At 47.1% G+C, this 27,971-nt stretch overlaps 1 protein-coding gene and 1 long non-coding RNA gene across 12 annotated transcripts in view; one reads left to right on the top strand and one right to left on the bottom strand.

Moving 5' to 3' along the window:
- relch (RAB11 binding and LisH domain, coiled-coil and HEAT repeat containing) overlaps positions 1–25,221 on the bottom strand; it is a 30,169-nt gene extending 4,948 nt beyond the window's left edge. For 3 of the 11 annotated variants that reach the window (XM_035526688.1, XM_035526686.1, XM_035526694.1), the window contains exons 1-23: positions 24,731–25,221; positions 20,950–21,039; positions 17,189–17,260; positions 16,902–16,957; positions 16,674–16,787; positions 16,339–16,530; positions 15,980–16,071; positions 15,332–15,625; positions 14,213–14,288; positions 13,693–13,788; positions 11,077–11,189; positions 10,867–10,957; positions 9,093–9,164; positions 7,802–7,942; positions 7,443–7,607; positions 6,456–6,600; positions 5,410–5,566; positions 4,104–4,227; positions 3,744–3,792; positions 3,177–3,256; positions 2,461–2,567; positions 1,335–1,434; positions 562–644 (exon numbers count right to left, since the gene is read on the bottom strand). In XM_035526688.1, coding sequence (XP_035382581.1) covers positions 562–644; positions 1,335–1,434; positions 2,461–2,567; positions 3,177–3,256; positions 3,744–3,792; positions 4,104–4,227; positions 5,410–5,566; positions 6,456–6,600; positions 7,443–7,607; positions 7,802–7,942; positions 9,093–9,164; positions 10,867–10,957; positions 11,077–11,189; positions 13,693–13,788; positions 14,213–14,288; positions 15,332–15,625; positions 15,980–16,071; positions 16,339–16,530; positions 16,674–16,787; positions 16,902–16,957; positions 17,189–17,260; positions 20,950–21,039; positions 24,731–25,127 — 2,906 coding nt within the window. In that variant the 5' untranslated portion in view covers positions 25,128–25,221. Of the gene's footprint in view, positions 1–4; positions 439–561; positions 645–1,334; positions 1,435–2,460; positions 2,568–3,176; positions 3,257–3,743; positions 3,793–4,103; positions 4,228–5,409; positions 5,567–6,455; positions 6,601–7,442; positions 7,608–7,801; positions 7,943–9,092; positions 9,165–10,866; positions 10,958–11,076; positions 11,190–13,692; positions 13,789–14,212; positions 14,289–15,331; positions 15,626–15,979; positions 16,072–16,338; positions 16,531–16,673; positions 16,788–16,901; positions 16,958–17,188; positions 17,261–20,949; positions 21,040–24,243; positions 24,698–24,730 lie in introns of those variants that run through there. The other 8 variants (XM_035526689.1, XM_035526687.1, XM_035526696.1 and 5 more) reach the window with 6 other exon arrangements.
- Positions 25,200–26,175, top strand: LOC118241490. The gene is made up of 2 exons (XR_004776126.1): positions 25,200–25,292; positions 25,391–26,175. It is a non-coding gene; the product is annotated as an uncharacterized LOC118241490 (long non-coding RNA).
- Positions 26,176–27,971: the final 1,796 nt, after the last annotated feature.

The following is a 27,971-nucleotide window of genomic DNA, read 5'->3' as shown; positions in this document are numbered from 1 at the left end:
GACGTGTGGGTCAAACGCGCTCGCTCACACGCTCACACACACACACACACACACACAGGACCTAGCAGGACAGAGAGAGGGATTGGGGGTCTTATCTGGGGCCGGGAGAGGGGTTGTCTAGGCAAATACGAGGCCAGACGGATGGACAGATGGATGGACAGACGGGCGGACGTTGAGAGACACGTGCAGCTCTGCTCCAAGCCTGTGGCGGTTAGTGGCGGCTGAATAATTGGACTAGCTTAATGACATTAGTGTGGCACACAAACACACAGGCGTGCTCCTTCAGACCTTGGTCTGCTCAGACAGACAGTCCTCCTCACACAGGAGCTGTACACATGACGTTTGGCTCATTCTTTCACTTTTGCTTTTGGTTTTTTTGCGATTTTACAGGTTGCCAACCTGGAATCTGAACTCGGGCTCCTGAATCACAGTTCAGTTCTGTGTGCAAAAAAAGAAATCCTCAGAGAAGATGAAGATGACTGAGGGAGGAGTAACGTGAGCCGTGCTGATCAGACCGGAGGTTGAGAGGTGTGTGAGAGGAGGAGGCAGGCGAAGACTTACATTTCAGGATCACTGGAGAGTGTGATAAGAGCTGGAACGACTCTCTGAGCTACTAGAGTTTCATTCACCCCTTTCACCAACAGCTGATTGGTCAGAGCAGGGGTGATGTCACACAGGACGCATGGAAGGAGTGAGCAGATATCATGAAAAACCATGGGGGGGGGGGGGGGGTAGAGGGAGAGGGGGGCAGAATGAGAGAAAAAGAAGGGGTAGAAAAAGAGAAAAAGAAAAACAAAAGTAACAGAATAAGCACAGTGCTGACGCGCACACACACACACACACACACACACACACTCGCACAAGATCAAGAGAGGTACAGAGAGGGGCTGAATGGTCTAATGTGGAGGTGTGGGGAGTCGGGTGTCAATCACAGGAACTAAAGCGAGCCAGGCAGCCGTCACTAAAGCTACAGCCAGAGAGGAGGAGAGCGGACAGCAGCATCACGCTCTGCTCCCCCAACGGAGACAGAGGGGCAGGTTGATGGAACGTTGGTCTGGTTTGGTTTTTTTGTCCCTAAACAATTCCGGATGAGGACAGCAAGCGTACAGCAGTGCGCGCACGCGCACACACACACGAAGCTACGGTAGCTGGCTGTGCTGCTGAGGACAATATGGGTGGATTTACATGTACAAGGGTACAATGCACAAGGGGGTGCTATAGGGAGGTCAGGGAGGGTCCATCAAGTTCAAAGCCAAGCAACCAAACACTCAATATACTGGAGTATTATAACATTAATCAATGAAGTTGATTAGGAAACTGAAAGGCGGACTGACCTCGAACATGCGAGCGGCTGTGCAGCGGACCAGAGCCGAGGTGTGGACCACCCCGAACCACAGAACTGTCAGCAGCAGCTCATGGTACGCGGGGTTGGCCCTAAACACACACACACACACACACACACACACACACACACACACACACACACACACACACACACACACACACACACACACACACACACACACAAAGAAACGCACAGATAAAATGAAACTTCAGTGTGTAGTCTGCGGTTAAGGTCGTACAAATGCAGGCTGGTCTACTGCTGAGTGAGACAGAGGAAACTGCCCCCGACTACCGTGGAAACTGCCCCCACCACTAGTCAGTATTGGGCTTCTATAATCTAGCATGTGTGAGAAAAACAGTCAGCGTTCAGCAGTGTGTGACAGAATGACTTACTGTAACCCCGTTACTGTACTGAGTGACAGAATGACTGTAACCACGTACCCTTTACCGCAGTTACCATAACCCTTTATGTGTGGGCAAATCTCGCCAGTGTGTTCCAGTGTGCACACCAGCATAACAGTTACGGTAGTCCAGTGTGAGTAGGGAACATTCACAGACCGCTCTGGTGTGTACGAGTGAAAAATTAAACATGAGCCGTTATTCTTAAACTGGAATATTACTGAGACCCATTCATAAGGCCCACGGATTGAAAAAATAAAACCCAGACCAGAAGGCCCACTGTAAACATGCTTTTTGGTTTTTCTCCAAAATAATACATTTAGCCATTTCAAACTGACCACTGGACACTACAGCAGCATTGTCCCCTACACCCTGTCTGCCCGCCTCCCACACGGTCCCATACGCCCCGGTATCATTGTCCCGTGGGCTCTTGCTATCAGATCTTTTTTTTTTTGTTTGTTTTTGTTTTTGTTTGTGTATTATGCATCTTCAACATGTACCTTCTGTAAAGCGATGGTGCATTTATAACAGGAATTACTGCACTGTGTGATTAAAGAATCACTAGAATGTTCTCGATGGATTACAAAACAAAATGAGTGTCTGGGAGATTCAGGAAGCACACTGGCCAGCCAATTAGGTCTCCAGCTGGAGCTAGGTGAGTTTAGAGCCCGGGTCCGAACCACATCTGAACCAGGGCCGTGCGAGTGGCTCTCTTACCCCAGCTCCACAAACGAAGCCTTCAGACTGTCCAGAGGAGCGTGAGAGAGAGACAGAGTGGTCATAACGTCCTCCAAGAAAGCAATCAACAGCTTACGATCTTCTTCCTGTTCAAAAAATTAGTTTTGAGTTGATGAGAGAGAAAACCAGAAACAGAAAAAGAGAGAAAGTGCGAGAGAGAGAGAAATGAGAGTGAGAAAGATTTCACAATAAACTTTATTAATCAGTTACGATATACAAGCACACGACATTCAAAACAGCTTACAATTTCAAAAATGAAAAAGAAAAATTATATGAACTTTTTTTTTTGAAATCACCAAAAACCTGACATCTCATCTTTCACAGAACACAAAACATCACTGTAACCCCAAATATTTTCAAAAGTCAAATCATTCATAGCAGAACAAAACTTCAATTCTAACAGTATACAACATCAATCTGTTAAACACATTTACAACACTGCTGTCAGTTTGGCCCTCAGTCACACACGCCCTACTGACCCACACGGCCATCTGAGGTCACCCTAGAATGAAATTTAAAAGTTGACTTTGTGCTTTCTTCTTCTGTGTGTAATTATACCCACAAATAAAGAGTGCTGATATAAAAGAGAGAGGGGGGTGGGGGTGGGGGGGAAGACAGACAGACAGACAGACAGGGACAGACAGACAGACAGGGACAGACAGACAGGGACACAGGCAGCTCTGTGCAGCTCTGACCTGGTTGTAGCAGGTCAGGACTCCTGTTGCATAGATGGGAACTGTAGCCTTGGTCAAAACACCGTTACCAGCAGTGGCATCTAGAACACATGACACACACTACATACAGATGCTGTGTGGTTTTACAGTTAATCTCACACATGCTAAGATCTTACTGAAGGATTCTGGGGGAAAAAAATCTGTTACTTCAAAGGATGACTTTAAATGAAGAGAGAAAAAAAAAATTTAATCGAACATATTTAGCAGGAAAATGTATTGAGACATGAACAATCGAACATGCACTGAGACATGAACAATCAAACATGCATTTGAAACATAAATAATCAAATATGCATTGTCCTCCCTGGCAGAGAATTCAACCACAAGAACCCTAAACATTCAAAAGATGATAGAAAAACCTCACTAGCAATAAAACACAGAAATACAAATTTAACAGACCACTGCAGTGATTATGTATGCATTTTACTGAGAGATTAAGGAGAGGGGTGTGTGTGTGTGTGTGTGTGTGTATGTATGTGTGTGTGTGTGTGTGTGTGTGTTATTCTTGGAGAAGTAAACCCTACTTACCCACGTTCTCCTCGGACAGCCGCAAGATTTCCTGGAACTGGGGCTTTACCTTCAGAGAGAAGGGGGGAGAAGGAGAGAGAGAGAGAAAAGAAGGGAGTGAAAGCAGGAGAGGGAGGGAGAATGAGAGGGAAAGAGAGAGAGAGAGGACAGGAGAAGGAGAGAGGGAGAGAGATGAAGAGAGAGAGGGAGGGAGAGAAAGTCCAAGTGAGACTGAGCAAACACACATCAGCAGCGCAGCCTTCCCGCTGTGTCGCGCCAAAGCAAGCAGCAGAAACTCCAGAGGGAGTCAAACACAGGTTAGCCGCCCTCCGACCCCAGGGGACGTCAAACACAGGTCAGCCGCCCTCCGACCCGACCCACCTTGGTGTTGGTGAAGGTTTTGCCAAACGTCCGGCACAGCCTCCAGAAGAAGCGTGAGAACTCGTGCACACAGGTGGAGGAGGAGACGTTGATCCCGCCCACTATCTCTATGAGACGAGGGAGACTGAGGGGTGAGAAAGAAAAAGAGTCAGTGAAAGGTCAAAGAGGAGAGGTCAGAGCGATCAGTGTCGCCAGCTGGGGCCCACACGACTTTAATCCATGACCCCCTGGAGCAGCGGCTGTGGAGAGGCAAACCAAACAGAGGAACGGGGGAGGAACGTGTACTCTTGACTTTGGCTTTGGTTTTCTTTTCTCATCAGATGGAGTTTGACAAGTTGCTGATTCTTTTTCTAGATGACCACATGTAAGTGTGTGAGGCAGCAAAGACACACACACACAAACACACACACACACAGAGGTAGAGTGAGACACGTGCGCGAAGAGTGAGACGCAAGAAGAGTGACACCTACACAGGAAGAGTAGACTCTACCTCTGTGTGTGTGTTCATTAATAGGACAGAGGCTACCAGCACTCACACAGCCCAGTAATCTGTACAACATTAGTAGACCACACAGCACAGACGAATGCCAGAAAGACATCAGCACTGCCAAAACAGATCCCGTCTGGACACTAGAGTAAACAATCTAAACATGAGCTCTGAACAGACAGCAGCAAACAGCAAAATAAAAACTTAAGGGTGCTTCAAAATCCAAACCTAAAAAAAATTGACAATTGATTTGATTAAGGAGCAAGACGGAAGGAAATGATCAAATCAAAAGCACAGAGATCCAAACACCATCAACACACGTCTGCTCTACTGTGAGACATTAGAGAATTAGAGACATACACTGAGAACCAGAAAGGCACAACACATGACACTAATCAAAACAACTGGAATAACCTTCGAGACCACGAGGAATTGGCAATACAGAGTAGGGACATTTGAACAAACCATTTCCAGACCCTCTTCCAAAAAAGTCAAATGCAAATCTACAACAAAATCATATAAACCAAAAACACTGGAGCTGGAATTGTCCGTTAAAGACGATCAAAACCCATCAGACTTCTCAGTTACTGACCAGGAACTTACGGAGCACATTAACAAACTAAAATCAGTTTTTAACATTTATATTTATTAACTGGCCAAATGCTTTCTGTGCCAGAAAACAATACATACCAGTAGGAATTCCAGTCAAAATTTGGCTAAAAATATTTGACTCTGTAATTCATCCATGATTGTGTGTGCGTGCATGTATGTGTTTGTATGTGTGTGTGTGTTCCGGTGTGCGTGTGCAGGGTCACTCACAGCTGGTTGACCACCCACAGGAGTCTGTCCCACCCTGCAGTACCCTCGTGCTGGAGCTGGTGTTCGTACAGATGCAGCAGCGCAGCCAACTGCTCCCTGCCGCCCACCAGGGTGGACACATCCTGGAGGGGAGAGGCTGGGCGTGGGAACCGCGTCACTGTGGGGGCACACACACGCACGCACGCACGCACGCATACACACGCACACGGACACGCGCACGCATACACACAAACACGCAAGCACGAGCGCATATACACGCGCGTGTTCGCACGCACGCACACGCATACACACATGGACGCATACATACACACCCGCACGCATACACACACATATATAGGCACGCATGCAAGCACACACATACATGCACTCGCACACACACACGCACATACACACGCATACACGTACATACACGCACACACATACATACACACGCGTGCATGCATACACAAATACGCACGCATACACACACACACACACGCACGCACACACGCGCATACGCACACACACACACGCGAACACACACGCGTGCACACGCGCGCATGCATACACAAATACGCACGCATACACACATACAAACGCACGCGCGCATACACACACATACGCACGCACGCACATGCACACGCGCGCACACACGCGCACACACACACGCACCTCATAAGAACCAGGAATAGACTAAAAACTGCAGGAGAGCTCTCAGTCTCTCAGTTTGGCAGCAACATATAAGTGATAAAGAACAACAGCACAATGAAGGAGCACAGAACACAGTGTGGGTTGGGGGGCGTTTGTGTGTGCGTGCATGTGCGTGTGTGTGTGGGGTGTGGGTGTGTATGTGCATGCATGCCTGTGTGTGTGTGTGTGTGTGTGCTCTTTGTGGGGACCAAATAATCCCATGGTAACAGGATGGCTTTATCATTTCTGATATTGTTGAATTTTTTTCTTTCAGGTTAGGGTTGGGGTATGTTGGGGTACAAACCCAGATTTCTATATGAGCTCCAGTAACTGACAGTGCAGAAACAGGGCATAACTGTGGAAGGTAACGGCCTCACCCTCGATCGGAGTGACTTCATTGGCCAGTCGGGCGCGGCCGGTGAACGGGGCGTTCTGGAGCACCACGGCAAACAGGGGTGGGATCAGAGACTGCAGTGCAGACAGGAACATGTGCAGTTTATGTTCATCCAAACCATGTTCACCCTGGGAAAGAGGGAGTGAGTGAGAGTGAGAGAGAAAGATAAAGCAAAAGAGGGAGAGAGTGAATGTAGAAAGGAGTCCCCTAAGCCAGCTGGTCCTGAGACTCACTAAAATAACAACCAGCACAGAGCCTCGGGATCAAAAGCTCCCCCAAACCATCAGACACAGCCAAATTATAAATGGTATGTAAAAATACACCAGCAATTTAAATCCAGAATGAGAGCAGAATACTGAAACCCCCAAAAGGACCATTCTAACGTCTGTGCTACTGAGTTCTTCAGTTAGACAATGTACCTGACCACAAAGACAAAGAACTAACTTAGAAAAGACCCAGAGAGCACTGAACTTGGCCATTGCAAGCAGACCTGCTGTGCAAAGAGGACAGAGCTGCTGCCAAAGAGGACAGACCTGAGGGGACAGACCTGCTGCCCAGAGAGGACAGACCTGAGGGGACAGACCTGCTGCCCAGAGAGGACAGACCTGAGAGGACAGACCTGCTGCCCAGAGAGGACAGACCTGCCGCCCAGACGCGACAGACCTGCCGCCCAGATGCCCGGAGAGGACAGACCTGACAGAACAGACCTGCTGCCCAGAGAGACTGGTGAAGACAGAGGTGCACTTCCTCACCCCAAGTCCTAAAATGAACCTGTTAGAAACCCATTACAGCATCTGTCCTGAGAGCCCAAATACACTTAGAAAGAGACAGAAATGATAGAAATAAAAGAAAAATGGTGTGTGTGTGCGTGCGCACGCGCGTGTAAGAGTGTGCGTGCGCACGCGTGTGTGCGCGTGTGAGAGTGTGCGTGCGCACGTGTGTGCGAGTGTGTGCGTGCGTGTGTCCACACCTGCAGTAGTCTCTCTATGCGCGTGAGTAGAGAGGGGATGAGGTGAGACTGCAGATTGCCCAGTTCTGTGGTCCAGGCTGCGAACGCAGGGATGAACACCTGGTGTGTAGCACTGACCACCCGCTCAGACAGGTCGCTTAGCGACAGCAGCATTAGTTCAAAGCCCTGCACACACACACCCCCATAAACCAGGTAGACAACATTAGTAAACGGTCTGTTACACACTAACAGCACGTCTGTCTTGTGGGTCTGATATGAAATGATTGTGTTTATAACAAAACCCTTACGAGAGAAAATCACGTTCACCACAAGAACAACAAACTTTAGTGAAGTGCATACACCCCCCACCCCCACCTCACCTGGGAGTATTTATCAGGGTCATCAATGTAGCCCATGATGATGCCCAGACTTCGGACCACGGCCTCCCGCACCAAGTCCACTTTGTCCTCTGCCAACATCTGCTGTAGCATGGATAGAACCAGGGAGCTACGGATCTCCTTCTGACACACACACACACACACACACACACACACACACACACACACACACACACACACACACACTCTTATGAAAGATGTGCAAATACTAGAAAATTCTGAAGTAAACTTGCAGTAAACAGAAGAAAGTGAGGTGATCAGCAGACTGATGTGAGGTGACCTCTGATTCCGCTCTGCACAGATGGACCTCTTTAATGCTGCTACTCTGTTACTCTGCTAATCTCTACTCTGTTACTCTGCTAATCTCTACTGTTGCTGATAATCTCTACTCTTATGCACTGCTAATCTCTACTGTTACTCTACTAATCTCTACTGTTACTCTACTAATCTCTACTGTTACTCTACTAATCTCTACTGTTACTCTACTAATCTCTACTCTGTTACTCTACTAATCTCTACTGTTACTCTGATCATCTCTACTCTGTTACTCTGATAATCTCTACTCTGTTATGCACTGCTAATCTTGTTACTCTACTAATCTCTACTGTTACTCTGCTAATCTCTACTGTTGCTCTGCTAATCTCTACTGTTGCTCTGCTAATCTCTACTCTGTTATGCACTGCTAATCTCTACTGTTACTATGCTAATTTCTACTCTGTTAATCTCTACTCTGTTACTCTGCTAATCTCTACTGTCTGTTACTAATCTCTACTGTTACTCTGCTAATCTCTACTGTTACTCTACTAATCTCTACTCTGTTATGCACTGCTAATCTGTTCTGTTAGTCTACTAATCTCTACTCTGTTACTCCACTAATCTCTACTGTTACTCCACTAATCTCTTCTCTGTTATGCACTGCTAATCTCTACTCTGTTACTCTACTAATCTCTACTCTGTTACTCTACTAATCTCTACTCTCTGTTATGCACTGCTAATCTCTACTCTCTGTTAGTCTATTAATCTCTACTCTCTGTTAGTCTATTAATCTCTACTCTGTTACTCTGATAATCTCTACTCTCTGTTATGCCCCTCTCTGGTTAAATACTCCACAACCCTCTGCAGGATAGAACTACATCTACTCTAGACATATTTGAAATGCTCAGGCAATACTGGGTCCTAATCTCATGCTGTAAAATGCAAAAATAGGTGTGTGTGTGTGTGTGTGTGTGTGTGTGTGTGTGTGTGTGTGTGTGTGTGTGTGTGTGTGTTTTACAGGCAGATATGGGGCCAGAGCGCCACAGGATTCTGCTACCAACAGCCTCCTCTCCGGGTACTTATGATTTATCTGGGCACACATGCACGCGCGCGCACACACACACACACACACACACACACACAAAAAAAAAATCAAGTGAGTCCATCGTCTCACCACAGGATTGCATTCCCTGCTGAGTTTACCAGCTCAGCTCTCTGACACTGCTTTCGTGAAAACAGCCCCTTAAGGAAGACTGCTAACCTTGAGGAAAGGTTCCTCCTCTGCTCAGATCCGCCACAGCATTCTAAAGTGCGTTTTTCCTTAACTCTGTGGTGTTGTCAAGACAAAGAAGTGTGTGCACATGCTGAAATTCTCCCACAAGGCCATTCCAGTGCTATGGCCAGACGAGTGTGTGTAGACTGGTCGTAACTGGTGTGGGTCTCTGAGGTTTCTAGGCTGAAGTGGGAAGTTCCAGCATTTAAGACAATCAGATATGACGGCCGATCTAGGAGGTCTGCTTCTGACTGCAGCTGTGGTTAGTGTCTGATGTCCCGGTCCAGTCCTGCAGGACTGGAGTCCTGTTTGGTGACCGCTCACACACACCTACCAAATCTGGGTTGACTGGTGAGTTGAGTCAGGTGTGTTTCATTAATATTAGTTTAGTGTAGCATTGTGTCCAGAGACCAGTGTGTTTTTGTAACACACCTGGTTCAACTCATCAACAGGTGTAGTAGGTGTGTTCCCCAGGACCGGGGTGGATGCCCCTGCCTGAAGACGACTCATCCAGCAGGTATCGCGTCCAGCAGGTATTGCGTCCATTTTATCAACTCTAAAGGGTTTTTCTCTTTGAAAAATACTAACGGCGTTTTTGAAGTTACCTCTCTCTCCACAACTGTGATAAATAAAAATGTTTAAATTCAGCAGGTTTTGTTTAAGTAATTTCTTGTCTGAATCACGAGATTGTTAATTAGTCAAATTTTCTAACAGGTATAAACTACAGCTACTGTGCATTAAAATGACGGAGTCGGGCAGTAGTCGCATCCGTGTGAGGTCTCCCTCCATCACACACAGAATCAGATAGGCGGCCTGTTGAAAACGGTCCCAACCAGCTCCAGTTTGGTCATGTGGGCAGTGTAGTGTGAACGCCGGTCAGCTGATCAGGCTCATGAGAGAGTAGAAGCTAACCGCACCACAGCCTGCGTTTCCCACAAAACACATCTGCTCGGCTCGCTTACGATGGCTAACCGACAACTGCAGGTGAAACAGAAGCTTTAAGTTTTTGAATTATAAAAATCTACCTGAATTCCTCAAACCTTTGCAGTGTTAAAAGGACTATTGATGCATTACCGAACACCTTGTTTACCTGGAGTGGAGACGGCACCAGAGTGCACTATGGGAAGAAGACAAGCTGGCATTTTGGCAGGATAACGTGTCCTGACACACTGCAAAAACTGTTAAGGAAAGGTTTGAGGAACATGACAGAGTTCTAACGTTTTGCACTGGAGTCTTAACCTGGCCTCCAAATTTCCCAGATCGTCCCAAGTGAGCATATGTGGGATGTGCTGGAAATACAAATGAATGAAGTTATATTTATATAGTACCTCACTTTAAGCTCACTTTAATTGACACACACACACACACACACAGTCACACACTGGTGTCTGATCCAGGGACTGCCACCTCTCAACCTAGAGGACTTAAAGGATAAAACACAAACAGCAGCACATACACACATATATACACACACACCTCACATGTGATCATGTATAATTGTGAGTGAGTGAACACAGACCTGTTCCCAGCACTGCGGCAGAAGCTCTGCCTCAACCCGTGTGGGCCCCACGTGGCGTGCGAAGGCCACACAGCCAGTCAGAATCATCTGCCTGAGGAGGGGGGTGGACCAAGAGCAGTTGGGCATGAGTGGACCAATGACAGATCAGCAAACACATTTTGAAGAACATTACTACGGTCCAGCCTATTACACGCACACAAACACACACACCTCTGGTCATCATCTGGCCTCTTGATTAGGTTGAAGAGGATGTGGAGAAGCTGATCTCTCTCCTTGGGCTCTGGGTGGAGACACGCCGTACACAGGATGAGAGGAATGAGCTCCTAAAACACACACACACACACACACACACACACACTATATATACACACACACACACACTAGATTGTAACTAGCACTGGACACACACATCCCCAGAGGAACATACAGGACATGATGCAGGTTTTGAGGAGAGCCAAGTACAGTACCCAGAAGGCCCTTTCGCCACAAAACGAGAAACCTACAGCGTCCAGGAGTGTCCATCCCCACATCGGAGAGTAGAACAGCAACTGGACTGTCTTCAAAGGGGCAGACACAAATATTTACTGGGTTTTTATTCCATGGCTTCTATATTGAGCTGACATTTCCAGATTAACACAACCAGGTTCACATTTGGCAGTGTTTACGTGAATCAGTGCCAAAGTAGCAGCAACAGGGACTGTACTAGCGCTGTCTGTGCTAATACACACAACAGCAGACGACTAAATTACACACCTCAGACAAGATGTGAGTGATAACGTCCAGCAGAGACCCAGCAGGAGACAGCGGGAGACAGAAGGAGACAGTGGGGCAAACGTGGCTACAATTCTGGTGAAGCAATGTGTTGGTTTGTAGTGTGTGTGTGTGTTGGTTTGTGTGTGTTGGCTTGGAGTGGGTGTGTTCGTGTGTGTGCATATAAGTTGGTTTGGGGGGTGTGTATGTGTGGGCGCACACACACTTGGCTCTGGTCTAAACACACAGGGGCGTCTGGACACACACAGCCTGCTCTGCCCTTGACTGTTGAGTAACCAAACCCTCCAGAAGAAAACTTGCCATTACATGCAAATTCTCATAATTACACCTGTATTAGTATGGACTCGGGCCTCGTGATTGGTTACCGCACCACGAGAGTACAGAACCAGCTTATGTCACAATGGAAACACACAACACATGCGCGCACACAGCTCCCTCTCTCTCTCTCTCTGTCTCTCTCTCTCTTTCTCTCCCTCTCTCTCTCACACACAGCTCTCCCTCTCTCTCTCACACACACGCACACACACACAGCTCTCCCTCTCTCACACACACACACACACACACACACACACACACACACACAGCTCTCTCTCTCTGACACACACATCTCCCTCTCTCTCTCACACACACACAACTCCCTCCCTCTCTCTCTCACACACACACACAGCTCCCTCTCTCTCTCACACACACACAGCTCCTTCCCTCTCTCTCACACACACACACAGCTCCCTCTCTCTCTCTCTGACACACACACACAGAGCTCTCACACACGCACGCACACACACACACGCCTACTGCTGCTCCTTCTGCACGTGTGGCTGAACTCAGAACTCCATGTGCCCTCTGACAGCTGTTCCCTGATATCAGGACCTCTGAAAGGGTTTGGACACTATCACCATAAAACCGTGTGCCAAAGAGCAGCAACTCCTGCCAGGTGCACAAGTGAGACTTAACAGCCTATTGTTTAGTACCAGCTGCCATATCAGACTTTTAGGGTGTGTCTGAGTGTGTGTGTATGTGTGTGGTGTTTGAGCAGTTAAGCACTGTTCTGAATATTGAGAAGTGGGGTGAGACGTGGGGAAAGTTAACAGTCCAGGTTAACAGACAAAACTCAAAGTCCACTGTGGGTCTGCTGTCTGGGCAGGAATGAGGAAACGTGTCTGCGTCCACTCCCACACATTTGTCTTCACTCAGCTCTGTGCTGGAAAACGTCCAACATGTCCAGGCCGGCATAACAGAACACGGCTATGCAAATAAGAACGGCCTGGGGCGGAGCCAACACGGAACACTGCACCTACAGGGCACGGGCTTAACAGGTGTGTGACGGCGTCTTTGTAATCTGTGTGCATCTCTGCACTCGTCTGTGTTCACACGGCTCTGTAAGAGTTGTGCTTTTTAACTAAATTAACCGTTTCCAAGGCGCAGAGATGGGAAAAGGCACCAACACCCCAACCAACACCCAACTTACAACATTAACTCAGAGACATTTTTAATCTCATTTTTTAGCATTAATTGTGCCTCAAACAACTGTATGACACACTCAGCACATGCGTGAGGAGACAATGCATCAGATAAGGCAACACGTACTAAAAACACGAACACCAGCTGGAACTAAAAAACTTTTTTTTTTTTTTTAAAGGTGTAACAGATTATAGTCACCACAACCCACACACAACCTACACACAACCCACTTTAAGTGTTTTAAGTGAAGGGAGAGGTACAAGGGCCATCAACTGACACACATTGTATTTTTCAGCCAATGAAAACCATTGAAACTAAAAATATCTCAGACACACACACACACACACACACACACACACACACACAGAGGCAGGAGGCCAGGTGTGTTCCAGTCACCTGACACAGGTGCACAGTCATTTTCTACAGCAGCAGAGATTACACACCACAACACGAGAGCAAATGAGACGAAAAACAGAGAACTTGAGGATGAGGAGGGTGAGGAGGAAGAGCATGGGTAGAAAACATGCCACAGTCCAGCCAGTGCTGAACAGAGAATAGTGCAGGTGCCCAGAGTCAGGGGTCAGGGGTGGTTACCTCGCGCTTGGCCAGCAGGACGTTTGGTACGATGTGAGGCAGACAGCGACCCAACATCAACATCACACTCTCCTCACTGTCAGCAATACACGACACCTGAGGAAGCACACAAACACACACGCATGCACGTAAACACACATGCACACAGAGCTGCAACTGCAGTGCATCTGGGCATTTGCAGACAACACACACCTCATTTCTTAAAAACTTGGTTTGAAGCGGTGTGCAAGTTCGGGATCTATACGCAAGTTTCAAGAATGATGCAAATATCACACACTTGTAGTCCAACCTCCCTTTCTGATCACTCTAGAATGAGAGGGTCAGACACCGCACACCAGTGTCAGAGGTCATAAAGTCACTCCTCATTAACATCGTGAGGGCTTATTTACGGAGGTCACCATTTTCATGGAGAATGTTCAGTATCAGTGGAGCCAGCTGGTGTCTGAGTTTGGGACAGATTCTACTCCTGTGTGTGTGTGTGTGTGTGTGTGTGTGTGTGTGTGTAACCCAACCTGCTCACCTCTGAACCGAGACGGCTGTCCGCGGACGTGTGACAGAAGGACAGCAGTGCTTGGTGGAAGGCCGGGGACAGCTTCCTGTAAAGTCAAATAAGACACAGTCTCAGGCTGAGAGGAGACATCAGACTCCAGCTACACCAACCGCTCAACAGCAACAACAACGTGAACTTGAGTGGCCGTGAGTGCGTGCAGGCGCACGCGCGAGGGGCCGTGAGTGCGTGCAGGCGCGCGCGAGGGACCGTGAGTGCGTGCAGGCGCACGCGTCAGGGGCCGTGAGTGCGTGCAAGCGTGCGCATAAAGGGGCGGGTGTGCGTGTGTGTGAAGGGGCGGGTGTGCGTGCATGCAGTTGTGCATGTGAGGGGGCATACGTGCAGGGGGCGTGCGTGCGTGCAGTTATGCACGTGAGGGGGTGTGGGTGCGTGCAGTTGTGCACGTGAGGGGGTGTGGGTGCGTGCAGTTGTGCACGTGAGGGGGCGTGCGTGCGTGCAGTTATGCACATGAGGGGGCGTGCGTGCATGCAGTTGTGCACGTGAGGGGGCGTGCATGCGTGCAGTTGTGCACGTGAGGGGGCATGTGCAGCTCTGAGGCTTCTGGGGTGTATTCTTGAGAGAATACACACACTGATGACATGAAGAATACGCTGCATCTGTCACTCAAGGCCTGTGAGCGTGTTTGAATATGACTGTGACTCAGTGCAGTGCTGCCACCAACTGGTGCACAAGAAAAACCCCAAAATGAGGAACCATTTTCTGTGGCCTTACAGTACAGTCACTGCTACTTGTAGTAGCCTTCTAGTAATGAGGGGATCCAAGTTAATACCTGAAATCTGATTCAAAAGTCTTTGTATCCTGCCTAAATGTCACAACTTATAACCTTGCTCTAAAATAAATAAAATAAACTTTTTGGCAAGAAAGGGAAACAGCTTTAACACGTCCAGTGGCAAATGACAGATCAATTAAAGACATCCAGATCCATCAGGTTTTACTACTAAATATGATGGCATTAAAAATAAAATAAAATACAATACAATAAAATTAAAATGACATCTCACAGCAGCAAATCAGAAGTGACCTCAGCAGATCATGTGAGTTGTAGAGGAATGTGCGTCCCTGTGAGGTCACCTGTTAGGCTGGTCAAACCGCACCGCCCCCCTGCCGTGCTGGCTGGGGCTTTTAAACATGTTGAGGCACTGGGTGGAGTTTTCCGAGTCCAACCCTGCGGCAGGTGGTGCAGCAGGTGGCAATCTAGCGGTCTGGGTGGTGTCGGAGCCTGTATCCACCTCCGTCGGCCGGCGAATGTCCAGGTACTGGCCGTTATCCACAGGACTCTCACACGGGAGACCCGGATCTGACGACCGGCACCCCGCAGGGGTTACCACAGAAACGGACACACTCCTCTGCATCCCCTCAATCTTACTGCAAAGTGTATGCACAAAGACGCACAAACACACAAACACACGCACGCACGCACGCATGAACACTCACACCTTCCTGACAAGGTGTCCATGGTTGTCCTACATAATACACTGTGCTTCTTAACATACAGCGATGCATGAATGGGTCTGGGGGTGGGGGCATGTCACAAGAACCATCAAGACACAAGACCTATCTGACTGTCATGTTCATTAATGCCCCCACACACACACCTAGAGAGTCCTATCTAGAGACCCACACCTGTCCGGGAGACAAAATTCCCGAGCAGGACGACAGCCGGGGCTCATGGGAAGTGTAGTGAAGTAAAGGGTCGGACGGTACCATTCCCCTGCTCACCTCTGGAGCTGCGTTATCTGTTCAGCCAGACTCTGTTTCTCACTGTTCAGAAGACTGATCTGGTATTCCAGTTCCTGTATGATCTCCTGCTCCTGAGAGACAGAGAGCAAGAGAGAGAGGAGTCATTTGACAACCAAGCTGATAATGCTGATACAGTGCTAATCAAACATTGCTCATATCTAAGAATGAGATTTTCCTGCCAAAGAACTGGAGCCTGACTGACAGAGTGTTTAGTATTTAGCATGTTCTCTTCATCATATTCTGCTCGGTTTGCTTCAGTACTTGAGTTTCCAGTTCTAAAACTAAACTCTGGAAAGCCAAACATCACTCAACAACTTATTTAGACATGCAAATGGTACCTGGATGGTCTCTATCCTTTGCACAGGCTCCTGGGTAATAAAGTCCTTGGTCAGGTCGCTAGTGTCCATGCCCACAGCCACGTCTGCCATCTCCCGGGGGGACAGCTGGCTGCTGCCACAGTTGCGGTAGAGCTGCAGGAGATCTGGAGGCTTTGGGGTGTTCAGACCCACGTCATCCCACAGTTCAAAATCCTGCAACACACACAGACAGACACACAGCAATGAGACAGTGATGAAACAGAGAGGAGACAGTGATGGGTTAGCGAAGAGACAGTGATGAGGCATATGGTCTGAATTCAACATGGGTGACATCAGAAATGTGACTGAAGAATTACCTGATCATCGTTTTCATCAGAGAAAGTGATGGACGATAGTTTGTATTCATTTTTTAACAAATATTCATTCACTAAAAAATTTAAGGCTCTTTTCTCCAAAGGGCGGATGGGCTCCTGGAAACACACAGATGTCAACAACATCAGTTCAGACGAGGGATCAAAGCAAATGGCAGAAAAGCTCAAATGTAGCACACCGATCCCATCAACATCCAAAAAGAAGACGCCAACCTGAATTTCAGGACTGGATTTGTAGTTTTTACGCTCTTGGGAAGGGATTTCACATTCTGAGAGAGAGAGAGAGAGAGAGAGAGAGAGAGAGAGAGAGAGAGAGAGAGAGAGAGAGAGAGAGAGAGAGAGAGAGAGAGAGAGAGAGAGAGAGAGAGAGAGAGAGAGAGAGAGAGAGAGAGAGAGAGAGGTTGGACCCACATTAGTGTGTATGCACCTCCAGACAGAGCCCTCGAGGCAAAGGGGGCGTGTAGCTTTAAGGGCTAAAGCGTGTTTGTAAAGTACGCCACCTGTAGCCTGAGTCAGGTTGGTGCGTAGAGCCTGAATGGTCTCCTTGGCTTTCCGTAGTTCAAATTCCAGAACTGGACCGAGGGGAGTGGGTCAACACACACACGCACGCGCGCACACACACGCGCACACACACATGCGCACACACACACACAGGCATCCAAACGAGAGAAGGGCCCAAACAAAAACAGAAAAAATAAATAAAACAAAAACAAAGAACAAAGAATGGACATGAGAAATCAAAGTTGAAGAAAACAAACCAACAGGTTTTGTAAGACGGGTGGAACAGAAGAGAAGGCGGCACATGCGTTCTGGCGCTGATGAACACACGCAGCAGAGACTGCTGGGAAGGCAAGCACATGTGCACCAGGCCCCAACGGAGCTGCTGTCTGACCCAGGATTTCACACTCCGACGATGGAAACCACCTCTTACAATACTGGTGAGAATTCATCACTTTTTTATTTATTATAGAATAAAAGCATTTTATTATTAATATTACAAAGATTTACTAATAGGTCTTTCCCTCTAAAAAGTCACATCTAAAATGTACACTCCTAATCCAAATTCTCTTGTAATAATCATCAATATTATCCCATTAACTAATAGCCAATTATCAGGAGTAGTGAACTGTGTGAATTTGGTGACATTATTCAGACTGTTGGGACAGGTGAGATTGGTCTGCAGGACAGCGTGGCAGGACGGCTCATCCCCTATCGCTAGGAGAGACACTGAGGAGCCTGTGAGTGGCCAGGCCACCCAGATCTGCAGACTCCGCCCACAGCCAGCATGGCAGAGCCGTAGAGCAGGTGCAGCTCCTGCAAACCAGTCCAGGAGGAGACACATGACAAAAGACTACATGGGCAGGGCTGCATTGCACAGCTGGATTTGAAAGGTGGAGGTCAGAGGTGGCGAGGGAGAGAGAAAAAAAAAAAAGAGTGTAGGAGATAGAGAGAGTGTGGCTATATAACTCTATAGATGTATATATAAATATTTTAATGTTCATCTTAACTATTGCCATTAATATTAGAAATAGTTACTTGCATTAACATTAGTTCTTAATGTCATTAAATCCATTTGAGTTTTGAATTATGCAAAAACTTCCTCAAAAAAGAAAAAGATCGAGAGAGAGAGAGAGAGAGAGAGAGAGAGAGAGAGAGAGAAACATGACCACGACCTCTAAGAGTTTTCCTCTCTCTCTGTGGATCAGGAGGGTCCGGGATGGAGGCTTAACGAATAGCAGAACGTAAAGTTTAAAAGCAGAAGCCGTGGGAGAGGAGACGTGATTCTGGATGGTACATGGTTCAGCCCAGGAGGAGGAGGAGGAGGAGGAGGAGGAGGAGGAGGAGGAGGAAAGAGAGGAGAGCTTTGGCAGGGAGCTATCAGAAAGCCAGAAAAGCCCAGGTCAGACAGCCCGGGCGTGTGCGCTCAGTTAGTGGCTGAATCGGGATACTTCTCTGCTGCAAGGTTCTCAAAGTCTACTTACTCTGCAGAAGTTACGTTTAATAAACATTTGAGAGTCAAATTAATAGTCTTAGTATATTTCCCTGAGAATCACATAATGTATTAAAAAACTGGCACCTAAAGTCACTTCATGACACATTTTGTTAGCGAATGGTAATCACTTGCACCATGAGTTGCACCATGCAAGAACTAGACTACGTCTGGAAAACGTCTTGGGATTTTACCTGGGCTCAGACACAAAGTTGCGCCTTAGTTCTATTAAACTCAAGCAGGCAGAGTTCTTCGGAACAGGCTGAACAGGCTGCGTGTTGGTGCACGTGTGTGTTACACCGCCTACCTCTGACCAAAGTGAGAAAATGAGCTTGTACTAAACACACATGATTGGTACGGTCAACGGTCCTCTGAGCAGTGTTGAGCTCCCATTTAACACACACACAGCCTCTTTTAGCCGAGTAACAAAAACATGCTAAAATATTCAGCTCAGATCAGTCCCAGTGTCATGGGACAGGTGTTGATTTTCCAGGAGTCCAAACACACGTCTCGGTTCCAGTAAGCTCCTGTGTGCCTTAGTGGTGAACCCTGGCGTTGTTAATTAAGTTAATTTAGTCAAGAAAGGACACAGCATGCCAGCTTTAACCAAACATGAAGACTGAGGAAACTCAGAGAGGGGTCATTTAAAATGGCATTAAAACGTTAGCTGTTCTAAAAAAAATAAACAGCAGCAACTCTTCTGGTAGGAAAAATTAACTGCAACTTGAGTGACTAATGCAATCACTTCCACCATAACTGTAGTGAAGGGGTTAGCTGACTTTTTAACCAAGGATTAACCAATTAAGGGGTTAATTGACCCTTTAACCAAGGATTAACCAATTAAGGGGTTAATTGACCCTTTAACCAAGGATTAACCAATTAAGGGGTTAATTTGCCCTTTAACCAAGGACAAACTAATTAAGGGGTTAATTGACCCTTAACCAAGGATTAACTAATTAAGGGGTTAATTGACCCTTAACCCAGGGCTGGGCAGTACTGTAAAAGAAAAAAAGGGCATCTTTATTCAAACTCATCTACAATTCTCAGTTACAATTTTCTTACATAATCTACTTGGAAAATGACTCATTCAAACTAAGTATTTTTTTTAAATGGACTTTAGATGTGCACAATCTATAGGAAACAAGGCGTGAAAAAAATTATTTTAAATATCCTCAGAACTGTGCAAGAATAGAAGTAACAAACATTCCAGCGATATTCATTCAGGAACAGTACTCTCAGTCATCTTTCCTGATGTGAACGGGACATCTTCATATAATATTTTTTGCTTGTTGTATCCTGCGTGCTTTATTAAGACATTTTTAGTTGCAAGTGACTTTCGAAATACCTTCACATTAATTTACTGAACATATGAATGTCAGTTCCATACTGGTAACAGTTGCCCTCTTCAGATGCATGGCTCCCATGTGGATTGGATTTGATTCGTTTTGTTTCCGTCTCCGCCCTCGTCTCGTGTCTTCTACGTCTCCGCCCTCGTCTCGTGTCTTCTACGTCTCCGCCCTCGTCTCGTGTCTTCTACGTCTCCGCCCTCGTCTCGTGTCTTCTACGTCTCGGCCTCGTCTGTCTGTGTAGTTTTACCTCTCGTCTTCTGTTGTTGGTCACGGTTCTGATCATCTCTACATTTCACTTTATGTCTTCTGGCTACGGGACTCGGTTATCTGACTACGGACTACGGTTCATGAGAATGGATTCGTCACTGCATGTGTCCTGCTTCAAACTCACACACACTCACTCTCACTCAATCCTCACACACTCGAGATCAAGTTCCTAGTTGCCCAGTTAACAAGTTTCACCCATCAAACTCGCACCAGTGTAGGATTCAGACAGCCGACTCACAGGTTGGAGACAAACTGGTGCAAGATTTTAATTCAAGTATTGCAGCTCCTAGTACAACCCGACTGTGGGTCATCTGCTTCACCCTCCAGTGAACGAGCACACGTTTAACAGATGTCATAAAGCAGAGGGTTGAGGACCTGGAGTTTCTGAAACCAGCATCACAGGTGAGCTCCCAGAGTCATGTTTGACCAAACAAGGGCTGCACACTCATCCTTGGATACATTAACAAGACACAGGACAGTTTCCAAGAGCCAATCATGGAAATTGGCCTCCTGTCTTCTGATGGCCACCGGGAGTCCCATAGTTTATGTCTTGTTACCCCCCATGGTCCTACTGTCCTGTTACCCCCCCTATGTTTTTACTGTCCTATTACACCCTACTGCTCACAGAGCTGCCTCCCTGTAAGATGGTCCTCACCTGCAACCCGCTCGTCCGACTCCCGGTTCCCGTCGTCTGAGTAGCGTGTGAAGTCCAGAGAGTCCAGTGTGCTGATGCTGCCCGTACGATCTGCAAAGAAAAACCAAAACAGAAGCGTGTTTTAAGTGTGTTTTTAAGTGCGTTTGTCCTTCATAACAAACAAAACAAACCCGGTCAATTTGCTAAGGGACCGTTAGTCAACCCAGCCGACCGCTGAGGGACTTTGTAAGGGCTTCTGGACTTTACCTGAACCAGCTCCACCCAACACACACTGAAAACAGATGTCCCTAAACCTGTGAGACTGAACTAATCCAAGCAGCACCACTAAGACCCCCCACTCACACTTGTTACACATTTGACCTCTATCCAATGAGGTCACTTATGACAGTTTTGATGTCAACATTTTTATCTATTAATCCACAACAGTGTCATAAAAACAAGAATATTGCCAACAAGTTAAGACTCCTACAGCATCGGCCACTTCCCCGCACACACCGAGACGCTCAAGCTAAACCAGGACCAAAGGTCATGACCCCTGTGTGTTGACCGGGCTTTGGAAAAGGCAGACACACAGCCAGTACTCTGATTATCAAAGTGGGCAGAGGTTTCTCTCTGCCTGCCTGAGAACTGAGGTGATAAGGCAGAGCTGTTGACTCGCAGTCTGAGTGTCAGCAAGTCTGAGCTCTGAGTGACCTGCAGGACAAGCTCCTCTCTCTCTCTCCTGCCCTCTACTCCCCTAGGTAGGTTCCTGGCAGGAGTTCATAACAGTAATTTCAAGGTGTTATCTTTCGAAAAGGGTGATGACATGAAAACAAAACAAAAAAATCTACATGAAATTAGAAAACGCTGAACAGAATACATATGTAATTCCTGAATACATACACAATTGCTGAATGTATATGTAATTCCTGAATGCAATAAGCTTCATTTCTACTAGTCCTACTTTGCTGCCGATCTAATGCAAAACATTCTGATGGTGTGTGACATTGTAACGAGCCTGTCAGAACTCACTTAAGTTTGCCATGTAGTGTCTTAAGGGACTTGAGGTGTCCCAGTCAGCTGACACGCTTCACACCCACACACACTCCCACACACTGCCCCTGGGGTATTTCAACGGCAGAAAAAGAATGTGAAATATTTTTAAAGTTTTTTTTAAGTTAAAGCTGTGATCACACATCATTTGACACCCCATGACTGATTTTGGCTCCTGACGGTTCTGAACAGCTGTTCTAATGTATCTGTGTGTGTTTGTTTATACACCCACCATACACAATATGCATTAGGGAAACAAGCATAAGCCAAATTTTCTAAAATAAGTTAAACTCTTACAAATGAATTACAAACAACTCTGCTTACTGATTTTTGTACAATAAAATTCAACATTCATCACATGTGCTCTATAAACCAAACTCATGTGCTCTATAAACCAAACTCTGACACCTTAAATAACAAAATAGAACTTTAAACAACTGTCTGAGATCAAACAAGCAAAGACCTCGGTGGCTGTAAGCTGCAGAATAAAAGTCCCTCTTCCTCATAATAGCCAAAAGGTTATAAGCTTTTTAAGACATCTAATAGAAACAGACATGCTGTACAAGAAATGTTGTATAGCAAAAGGCTTTACCAGTCAAAGTCTGGTTGTGTCACAGCCTGATTTGGTCTCTTGACTTAAACCCATTTAACTGTCCATAAAAAGAGAGGCAAACAGCTTAAACCCACACAATGGCAACACCAGGTTTAGCCTCTTGCTACACAGGCATGCCTGAAGAGGCTTAGGAGCCTACAATTTCCAGAATGCCTCCCTTTCCACTCCACGGGTGAACCTCGGCCAAGCATCACCAAAAATCCAGTTTGGTTTCCTTCAGCAGGTTCGGAGCAAATGTGCACCTGCATGCGCACCTCGCAGTGCAGTGTGATGAAGAGGAGGACAGAGGAAGAGCGCTCTCGAGGAGAGAGAAGGACAAAGCACGCTTTGATGACAGCTGCTTGACACAAACGATGCAGTTAGGATGTGCACATCAGGTCCTCTCCTCTCTGAAAACACGGCACCTCTTCAGACTTCAAACGCCTCTTTCCCCTGCTCAAGAGCTTCACGCAAAACAGCAGAACACAAAGGCTGTCTTCCTCCTGCATCCTGCTGTACACGAGACATGTGGCATGAGGCATCTGCTCGGATCGGCAGACTGCTAGCCAACCTTGCTGGACAGCTCTGGTAATCCAATCCTGAGAATCCTGGCCTCCTGCTCATAGACACCACAGATGGCGGCACTCAGAACAGTAGACAGACAGCCACTGTGGATTCCTGGCTGGAAGTTGCCCAGTGGCTAGTGGCCAGTACTGTCTGAAAACCAGCAAGGAGAGGAGGGAGGCAACCAGTGTCAAACGCCTCATTTGCATTGTGACTCCTCCCACAGGGGCAGGGCTGTCACTCAAGCACACAGGAGGTCGGGTGCTGCACCCAGCTGATGAGGTCACACCCTGTGCCTGCTCCAAGTCAAATCAATCAAAGGAAACGATCGTGTCATGGTTTTTACAAAATTACACTGGGCTTTATTTCGCCCAGCTGTAAGGGCTACATTAATACCGACTTATCGGATCGTACGGATTTACTTGCAGGCAATTAGCAAGCGAATATCATCAGTGGATGAAACAGGAAGCATTAAATTACAGTAGTTAAAACTCCTGGCATATGATTACACGGTGCTCAAAGAGCTCCAGAGGGAATGAGCTAATTAGCAGGTTCCAGACACCCCTCACACAGCCAAACACACTCTCCAAGAAACAGGAGCACGGTGTCATTACAACACTCCAGTAACCCCGGCGGACTCGGCGGAGCACAGATCCTCCGAACGGCAGGTGCATGCAGGCTCACAGCTGCACGCCCACCTGTTCATCACTCTGCATGGCCAACATACGACACCGTTTTCCTTTACTGGAAGACACCGACAAAAAGCTGGACATTCTCGTGGGCAGGTGGGAATTCGGAGTATTGATCCACGGGTGAACGGGAGTACTGTGAACACGCGCACGCATACCGGAATATGCTGTGGCTTCACACGTCAACCTCATGCGCACCTTTGACAAAACCACAGCAACAGCGGTAGGAAAAAAAATCAGACGTCACGCTCGAAAGGTAAACAAAGATAAGTGCACGCTAGCAGAAACGGACAGAGATATGGCACTAAAGAAACAGCAAAAGAATGACAGGCAGAGGAAAGGGCTCATGATTAGTGGTTCAAACACCGTGCATGGACGACGTCTGGAGAGAGTTCTTTATTGCACACGGTTACATACCGAATACATGAACATCGTTCTTTCTTCTCTTTTTATCTTGGCCCTGCGCAGCTGAGGGGAGACTCCACAATGACATTCATCCACAAAAGCATAAAACGCACATTTACACACACATTCACACACAAAATGAAACGAAACATAACACATTTCCACATACATTCACACACTCCAAATAAACGAAGCAGCCTCGAGCTACAACGCGCGCCAGTTGAGTGTGGCTAACGCTACCTGCTAACACGGCTAACTAGCTGCTAATGTGTTCCCAGGGAACGACAGACGAAGCCAACACTGTCGGTTAACCCGCGACCAGTCGGTGCTGGTGTCTGGGGTTAGCGTTAGCTAGCGGGTAATGAGTTAGCCAGGTAACCTAGCGACCAGTCGGTGCTGGTGTCTGTGGGGTTAGCGTTAGCTAGCGTTAGCAGGTTCATGAGTCAGGGAGCTACCCAGCCACCCACTCGTGTAGCTACGCCGCCGCCCCGCCACTCACTCAGCGCTACGGCTCCGGGGTCTTTGCAGGCGGGCGGAGTTCCGCTCTGCCTCTCGAAGTTGCCCGGGTTAGAGAAGTAGTCCCGCAGCCGGGGGAGCTCCCGGCCGGCCTCGAGCAGCTCGGTGTGCAGCTCCAGGGCCGTGAGGATGTACTGATCCCGGAGCAGCTGAGCGGCCACCGCGTCCACCGACACGCGCGTCTCTGTCGGGACCCCGTCCCCGCCGGGGCTCGCGCGGGTGCCGGGGAGCGACAGGGCGCGCGGCTCAGCGTCCGTCTGCGAGGAGAACGGTGCAAGGCTCGCGCCGTGCGGCTCAGCGCTCGGGCTGGGCTCGCGCCTCCGCTCCGCTTCCTCGTCCGAGTCGCTGGTGTTGAACGGGTTGACGCTGCCCGCCGCCATGTTCACACGCCGGGGTAATGTCTGTGCTCCGGGACGAACGGCGGCTCGCGCGGGTCTCTAATAAACGTCCCTTCCGTGCTCGGCTTGGACCGTCCTCGAGAATATCACCCCGCACCCGCCTGTCTGCACCGGACGTGACGTAACGTAACCCTGTATCAGCAAAATGTAGGATTATTCCCTATGTATATACCGCTTACTCCTGGACATGAGTTATTCTTAAATAAATGTAATATTTTTAATGATGATTTATTTCCACGTGGTAGTATAACGGGTCTGCGTGCTCACTGGCAGAGCTTCGACATGGGTTAGACGCACAGGGGGACGTCTCCGGCACCCAAGACAAGCAGCGATCAAGTGGCACTAATCCAGGTTCCTGCAGAGGAGTGCCGAGTTCGTTTGGGTTGATTGTGTTTGTTTTGTTTTCTTTCCATAAGGCATCTGCGTAGAGGTCAAGAGAGTCCTATTGGCGTATTACCACAAGGCGGCAGCAAAACGTGCATAACGAGTAGGCTGTGATATCCCTGCTGTTGGGCTAACTTTACATTTACATTCAATGGCCGCATTTTATTAAGTTTAATTAAAATAATGAGAAGTACTTTATTCATCCCAAGTGAAATATGATGGTTTTATCTGTGGTATTTAAAACTGTAGTTGCTAATTTCTTGTTCCACTTTGACGGATGTTGTATGGACGTTTGAGTGTGGTTTGTGAACTTTGTTCTGTTCCTTCTGCCACGCGTTTTTGATTGAGTTTAAACCAACTGCATATTAGCTTTACTTCCAACATTGCCACAAAATTAGCAATTTTAGGCAAATTAAAATTAAATGCATAAAAGCACAGATTTTTATGTGCAAATTCTGGATTAAAAGATTATATTGTTGTCATAAAACTGTCATCAATAAAATGTTTTAATGAAGTTGGGGTTACTCCAGATACTCACAAAAAAGGACTTTTTTGGCCTGTGGTTTAATGGAAGCATACAGAATAAGAGCATATGTACAAATTTCAATGTTCTTGACAAAGGTGGAAATAAACACAAATAACCCATTCTTTATCTCGAACATTATTAAATGCACCGTTTGCCTCTCGTGTCTGTGGCAGAACTGAGTTGGCTTTGTTTCCTCACATACAGAAATAATCTCAAAATGTAATGAGGTATTTCATACAACTTGGTGTGCACCACAATCCTAATGTCTTTTATATATAAAGAATCAATCTTCTGAACATCAAACAAAAAGGCCATATTTTTGTTTTTCACAAAGAGAACACAGGGGGTTCTGATCTCAGCACACCACCAAAGAAACCAAACATCCCCTCAGAGAACATGGCTGCACTGACAGACTCAGGCAGTTTGTTAGGATCCATAGTTAAACAGACACAAAAAACCTGAATTCAACAACAGATCAATCAGAGACAGGGCAACTCACAAAAGGCATAAATATAAAATACATTTAAAAAGTTAAAGAAAGCTCAGCATGTAGTTGAAAGAACTGACAATACTTTGCAAAGTGGAAGTTAAACCAGGGAGTCTTTACTCAATTATCTTGAGATGTGGGACAGGTGCGTGGTTGCCATGACGGCAGTTAGAACTCTGGTAAGGGTTCCCTCTGGTGGCCCGATAAAGGTGCTTAACTGACAGCATCTTATCCACAAAATTATAAATGAGGCAGGTAGCAAGGGTGAGAGAACAAAGGTATAGATGAGGTAGCAAAGACACTTTTAAAGGTTGAGTTCTTGGGAGGATCAGGATCTGTTAGTTGGACTCCGCGTGGATGGTCAAACATCCAAGTTAACTATGGTCTGGCTCACCCAACAAGTCTCCTGTGAGAGAATTTCTCTTCTCTGAATCTCTTATAAACCGGGTTCTTGGATCAGTGTGACGTGGATAACACGAGTGGAATCAAGACATTTTAAAAAGGCCCTATATAAGTTTACAGTTAGAGTTAAAATCCAATGTTCGTAACCACTTTGTCTCTCAAGCAAGATTCACTGTGGAAACTCTGTCTGTACCTCGGTGAAGAGTACAGAGATCTATTCAAGAAGAGCATGGTAAATTCATACATCTGTTCAGTTATCCATGAGAAATCACAGCCATCATTATTTAACAATTTTGTTTCACGGTTAAAGCTTTACAGGGGAAAATCTCCCACAGTAAACAAATAATTAAGCCGCAACATACAGAAAAACCGTATGTAAGCACTCCCTAAAGGCGCCCTAATTAAATAACAATTTAGGGGGAGGACATCTTAGCGCAGTGTCTCCAAAAACATCTACTACTATCACCATGTTGATAGTAATAAATCCTTTAAAACCCCCTCGTGATTAATGACCCGAATGATTCACAGGTTAATAAATACCCCAAACGACGTCTCCTCTCAGCTTCTCACAGCAGTGCGGTGATTTTGGTGAAGACTTCACTGGATTAAGTGGCGAGCTCAGTCCCCTGACCTTCCAGGTCAGTGGTGCAGCCTGGAGATGCTGCTAGCTCTTCAACCGAGCATGGATAACTCTCCTCACTGAACCGAAACACACAATGCCTACAGCAGAGACAATATACATTCCCATAACAAACACCGTTAGACTTGAAAGGAAAATGGGGAAAAGCTACAGTTTGGTCCTATATACGGCGTATATTAAGTCTCCAACAACCGAAACCTCCGGGCAAAGACGCCTCTCGCGCTCTCGAACATTCCAGCCAAACACCTTCCCAATCTTCCCGGTCTAGTCCCTCCACCTCATCACTGATTGGTCAGCGGCAATGTCGCTCAATCCTAGCAGCCATCTGATTGCTCGCCTTGGTGAGAGACTGGCCGTGCCAACAAGAAAACCGGCGCGAAACTCGAA

Source organism: Electrophorus electricus, chromosome 5, assembly GCF_013358815.1.
Source record: "Electrophorus electricus isolate fEleEle1 chromosome 5, fEleEle1.pri, whole genome shotgun sequence".
Taxonomy (NCBI): domain Eukaryota; kingdom Metazoa; phylum Chordata; class Actinopteri; order Gymnotiformes; family Gymnotidae; genus Electrophorus; species Electrophorus electricus.
The sequence above is the reverse complement of the archived record's forward strand: the minus strand, read 5'-3'. Positions and strand labels throughout refer to the sequence as shown.